The following is a 5,563-nucleotide window of genomic DNA, read 5'->3' as shown; positions in this document are numbered from 1 at the left end:
CCTGTTAGTTTGTTAGTTTCTTCTCATCACCACCTGTGGGTTGCCAGGGCAGAAATGTTGTCATAAAATTAGGATCAGGTGTCATCTGGGGCATGTAAAGATTCGTGTTGCCGTCAGAGGCGCTTACTGGGATTGGGTGGTCAGGCTCGCTGACTTGGTTGATACATGTCATCATATCCCAACTGTTTAGAGCGATATCAATCACTGGCTTGTCTGGTCCAGATTTGATTTTTTACAAACCGCCAGTGACCGCCTCCGTGGTCTTGTGGTAGATTGTCCGCCCGGAGAGCGGAAGGTCCGGGGTTCGATCCCCAGCCGCGCCATACCAAAAGACGTTAAAAGATGGTACCTGTTGTTACCCTGTCTGGCGCTCGGCATTAAGGGGCAAAAACAAGGACTGGTCGGCTCGGAGTCAGTATACTGTGTCTGAGTGGGGTATTCATGTTAAAACTGCGGCATGGTACTCAGTGTGCTAGCACTATAAATCGGCATCAGTCCGGAATAGTACAAGCAACCACACACACACACATACATGTGCATGCACGTCGCTATATAAGTGCAATAATCTTGGATGCGACGTTAAACCCCATTTCACCTCACCTCACCACAAACTGCCAGCATAAAGCTGGAATGTTGCTGAGTGGGGTGTTAAACAAACATAACTTCCAGACCTCCCTGACATACATGGAATATTGTTGACTGTGGACACTATTCTCCCAATGAGGTCGGATATCATAAATCTCAAAAAGAGCTGTGTAAAGAGGACTGGGTGGTCAGGCTTGGTGACTTCACAGATTGCATGTGATGGAGCCCCAGCCTCATGGTTTGTTGCTCAGGCTATCAGTCACTGGTTTATTCGGTCCAGATAGGCTGCCATGTTATGGCCAGAAAATTGCTGGCTGTGGCTTTAAATAGCAATAATCACTCACTCCAATACTGTCAACCACTGGCTTGTATGGTCCAGGCATTGCAGCTAACAATTCTTACTAAAATATTCTATCATTCTGTAAAATGCACTGTGTCTTCAATATCTTGACGACTGTGGGAAGACATCAGCCCTGATTTTCTTGAAGTTCAGGGTGTATAAATATGTATCTGTTGCAACTCCCTGGTGACAATTTGACACAAGCATGGGTCAGTGTGAGTGCTGGGACAGGTCTAAATTTACTACCCGGGTACCTGACCCCCTATTACCTGTCCCTACCCGGTTACCCGCTGTAGGTCTCAAGTTCTACTGGAGTCCTGGCAAACGCTGCTAAGGTATATGCATAAAATGATGTGATCATGCATACACTGAAGTTGACAAACGCTTTATCTTTACTCAAACATAAAAGTCAGAACGAATGAATGCGAAGTCAGAAAGAAATGGAAACATCGCAACTTGTGTAACCGTGGAGTTTGACTGTTATCATCATTAAACAACATATCACGTGGGTCATCACAGGTCTCAGTAGTCCTGTGGGCACCCAGGTCATACTCAGGACCCACCTGACCTGAGTACCCCAGTTCCCCATCCCAGCCCTAGTCAGTGTACACTTTCAGCACATGGTGTGATCCCCAGACTTAACAATATGCTGCAGAATATAAATAAATTTTAAAATATATTTATTTCAACAGTGTCAGAAAGGAGTCAGAAATCACTAACTGTATCAGCGACAGTAATGCGTGTTCACGCTTTCAACCACTGGTTTGCCTGATCCAGAATTCCGTCTCTTGATCTTGACCCAAAGGCTATTGCAAATTCTAGAGTATTGGAGGCTCACTTAAAGGAACAGGACACTGGTCAAGAGTTTGCTGGTGTTCTAAAAAATAATGCACCACTGGGGGCACCACCCCTAGGTATTCCAGGTTAGAATTGACTTGGGGACTTCAAAGGGACTTAATAGATGGAATGGTCAGACACAGTGACTTGGTTTACATATAGTGTGTCTACGTATCTCAAAGGCATGGGTCGTTGCTCATGATATCAATCACTGCTTGTCTATTCCAGACTCGTTCACAGGTCCCAATCATTTAACTAGAATATTGCTGAATGCTGTTAAAAAAACAAATCAACAGTGTCAATGGATTGCGCAGTCGTATTGGGCCCAAATCGGTTTTCACAGTTGTGCATAGCTCAATCCGTCAGTTTTAAAGAAGGGGTCAAAAATGCAAAACTTTATGGATTCCACGACAGACCACCTCTCAACCGAAAAGCGCTGAAGCAAGGGCCAGTACAAACCTATACTTTCGTGAAACATAATATAAAATAATATCGCGTTGGGAGACAATCAGATAGGTCTTTGAACATATTTAATGAAACTTATTGGGACTGCTAAATCGATCGAACCCAGTGCCTTTGTATTAAAAGCAATCCGGTGGATTTGCGGGTAGAAATCTTTGTTCAGGAAAAAAATGCGCAAACTACTCTTTCGCTCAGTGAGCTTGCAGACCATCCTCGGTTATTTATCAGTGAACCCAGCTGAGGATGTGGAACCAGTAGTGACTGATGTGGCCCTTGCTCCACCAGTTCATTATGAAGCACCCAGGGAGCGGGGACTTGCGGGGGTCTGTAGTTTTGGGGACCGGGTAGGTACCGTTCCACGGTATGAGGCAGGGCAGCGGCTCAGCGTCGGCGATGACGGTGGAGTAGAAGGTCACGTTTACCTGCTGTAGAAACGTTGCGGCTTAGAGGGAGTGAGCGGTTTTGAAAGCAGGTAATGAGGTGAATTGCGGTCAAATGGCGAGTTCAAGGTTATTGCACCTATATACCGACGTGCACGTGCATGCGCGTGCGTGCATGTGTGCGTGAGTGTACTGAGTGAACACACGTGTACCTGGTAGGTTTGGTAGGTGAAATGGGGTTTAACTTAAACTCAAGATTATTACACGTACGTAAACTCCGAGAATCAGGCAGGGTAACAACAAGTACCATCTTTTTGTAGGAAGCGGCTGGTGATCGAAGCACTAACAACAGACCTTCACTCACTGGATCGTTTGGTCCAGACTTGATTATTTACAGACCGCCGTCATATGGAATATTGCTGAGTGCGGGGTTAAACAACAAACAAACAAACAAATCCGCTCTCCGGGCAGAGGCTGTAGACCATCATCAAAGCACTGCTTATGGCCATAAATGCTCATAAGCTTAGAGCTAAATATTGTATTGATTTGTGACCATTTGCGAGAAAGAAAGACCGACAAAATACGTCAACATTGAAATATTGGCATCCGCTTACCAGAATAAGCATTTAATGGCACCCAGCGTGCAATACTGGCCTCCGGATTATCACTCAGTAATACCCCGCGTACCAAACGGTGGTTAGGACCCTCGACAGTGTCTGCCATCGTTCCCTGCCGACGTTGATCGTTGCTCATGACCTCAACCACAGGGTGGCCTGGTCCGGACTCGAATGTCTACAGTCTACCTTGACGTAGCTGGAATATTGCACGCTGTGGCGCAAAATAACACACTCTCGCTCCTGTAACACATATTGTTTGGGGTTGTATCGCTCATTTGCTGTTCCTTTATTTGTTTGTTTATTTGCTTGTTTGCTAGAAGGTTGTGAATTCTACATATGGGTAAACCCCGAACGCTACTCTCAAATCTGATTGGCCCCGGCGAGGTTCACTTATTTTGCTATAAAATCTTGAAAACTTATTTTGCTATAAGTACCTTTGTTCACGTATACTGAACCGGAAAAGAAACGTCACTTCATGAAAATAATTCATGAAAGTTTATGCAGTCATTATAAACCTTATTTCTCTGATTCTTCGTTAGTCTTGGCGTGGTGCTAGTATCAATAGGAGAATGTTAGATCCACGTATTGGGGTGCCGTTTATCAGAAAAGGCACAAGGAAACGCAAGTGAATTTTGATTTTTGTGGAATTCATTCGGGACTTTGTACCGTGGACGTTTGTTAAGATGCGTTTGGCGAACCATTATATCCATAAATCGTGTCACGTTTCGGCTGTTAACGTTATATATACAGACTAATGGCAAAAAATGAGACCCCCCCCCCAAAAAAAATAAATAAATAAAATGCATTGATATTTCATGAATTATTTTCATAAAGGGACGTTTCTTCTGCGGTTCAGTATATTTTGCTGTAAGAACTCGTGTTCACATATTTTACTGTAAGTAGTCGTGTTCACTTAGTGGTAAATAGTATTATAGTTTATACCTTTATTTGTCCTTTGAATCCTTTGATGCTGAACAAAAGGGACATGACGTCACAACTGCCCACAGACACGGCCTTTGATTGGCTGTAGTTGGCCGCGGGAACAAGTATCGGTGTTTCAACTGATGCGACACATTCGCTGAAAGGTCAATAACATAAATACATCACGATCGTTTCTACGTCTGTCGTCATAGCGGTGGGTTATTTTTTAGCCCAGCATGCAGAACCTCTTAAAAAAGTAAAAGCATGACAAGTTCAATCTTTTCTGTGGAAATATGAGTGAGTTGGGTTAAAGTCGCTTTGAAAACGAGTTTAGTGATATCGTGTTGGTTTGATATTGGTGGAAAGGGAAGCTAAAAAAATGTTACTCGCAAACGTGTACCTTTTAGCCAAACCCACGAATTAAGCTAGTAATTCTGAGATTCAAACCACGACCAGAGGATTTGGCAATGGTAAGGGACGCAACTCTGCACGGATAATTGCCTGAGGTGACTTTGCCACCCGTGTTCCCGCATGCGTGAAAGATGGAATTGAGTTTATGCGCCATTTTGGCTGTATTCCAACCACAACCCCAAAAATGGGATTCACAGATTGTGGGAATTCGTTCGTTCGTTTGTTGTTTAACGCAGCATTCCAGTTATATGACTGCGGTCTATAAATAATCGAGTCTGGACCAGGCAATCCAGTGATTGACATCATGAGCATCGATCCACGCAATTGGAATCGATGACATGCATCAACCAAGTCAGCGAGCCTGACCACCCGATTCCGTCAGTCGCCTTTTACGACAAGCATAGTCGCCTTTTATCGCAAGCATGGGTTGCTGAAGACCTACTCTACCCAGGATCTCCACGGGTCTTGTGGGAACTGACACTCGTTAAACACAAACAGTAATAACTGGTAGTAACGTGACCCTGCGTGAATAATCGTCGAGTATTGATGTGTTTACCTGCCATTTCGTGAATCATTCACAGATATCAGAAACCGTATTCCAAACGTCACATCCAGCGACGTGTACAGGTCCTCCAGGTCGTCGCTCCAGACAGCGCCCCCTAGTGTCAGTACCGCCAGTATCAACGCCACCTCCATGCAGCGCGCGTTTGGTGACTTTCACCGTACTCTGTCCGACTATCTGGTTAAAGAAGTGCGATAAGATAAGTTTCTGTTGTAGGTAGTCTACAAAGTCTTCTTGTCGAAATCTATGTATGTACGTAAGTAATACTTTAGTACAGTCACGCCTTCCAAATTGAATATTCATAAGCCTTTTGTTATGCTAATAGACATGCATGACGTCATAAAGAGGGCGGGACCATAGGTTCGATGACCGCATTCAACAAATCGAGCCTCAGCCGCTGATGGCTAAGTCGGGTGGAGGTAGGCTAGGGGTCTCTTGGTGTTTTTTT

At 44.5% G+C, this 5,563-nt stretch overlaps 1 protein-coding gene across 1 annotated transcript; it reads right to left on the bottom strand.

The window, feature by feature from the left end:
• Nucleotides 1-1,609: 1,609 nt before the first annotated feature.
• LOC124143998 lies at nt 1,610-5,344 on the bottom strand. The gene is made up of 3 exons (XM_046513204.2): nt 5,110-5,344; nt 4,164-4,299; nt 1,610-2,649 (listed from the first exon to the last, which is right to left on the bottom strand). Exons 1-3 carry the CDS (start codon nt 5,247-5,249, stop codon nt 2,449-2,451), a joined length of 477 nt encoding a protein of 158 aa, XP_046369160.2. The 5' UTR covers nt 5,250-5,344; the 3' UTR covers nt 1,610-2,448.
• Between the last annotated feature and the right edge of the window lie 219 nt (nt 5,345-5,563).

This window comes from Haliotis rufescens, unplaced genomic scaffold, assembly GCF_023055435.1.
Source record: "Haliotis rufescens isolate VD_foot unplaced genomic scaffold, xgHalRufe1.0.p SCAF_6, whole genome shotgun sequence".
In the NCBI taxonomy this organism is placed as follows: Eukaryota; Metazoa; Mollusca; class Gastropoda; order Lepetellida; family Haliotidae; genus Haliotis; species Haliotis rufescens.
This window is presented reverse-complemented; position numbering and strand designations above follow the sequence as displayed.

Bases quoted from the DNA above. Each gene is read 5' to 3' on its own strand.
- LOC124143998 (XM_046513204.2), bottom strand. From the start codon at position 5,249: ATGGAGGTGGCGTTGATACTGGCGGTACTGACACTAGGGGGCGCTGTC. The intron at 4,300-5,109 runs GTAAACACATCA...TTGACCTTTCAG, and splicing joins AATGATTCACGAAATGGCAG to CGAATGTGTCGCATCAGTTG. The intron at 2,650-4,163 runs GTATAAACTATA...ACGTTTCTACAG, and splicing joins GATTCAAAGGACAAATAAAG to CAGGTAAACGTGACCTTCTA.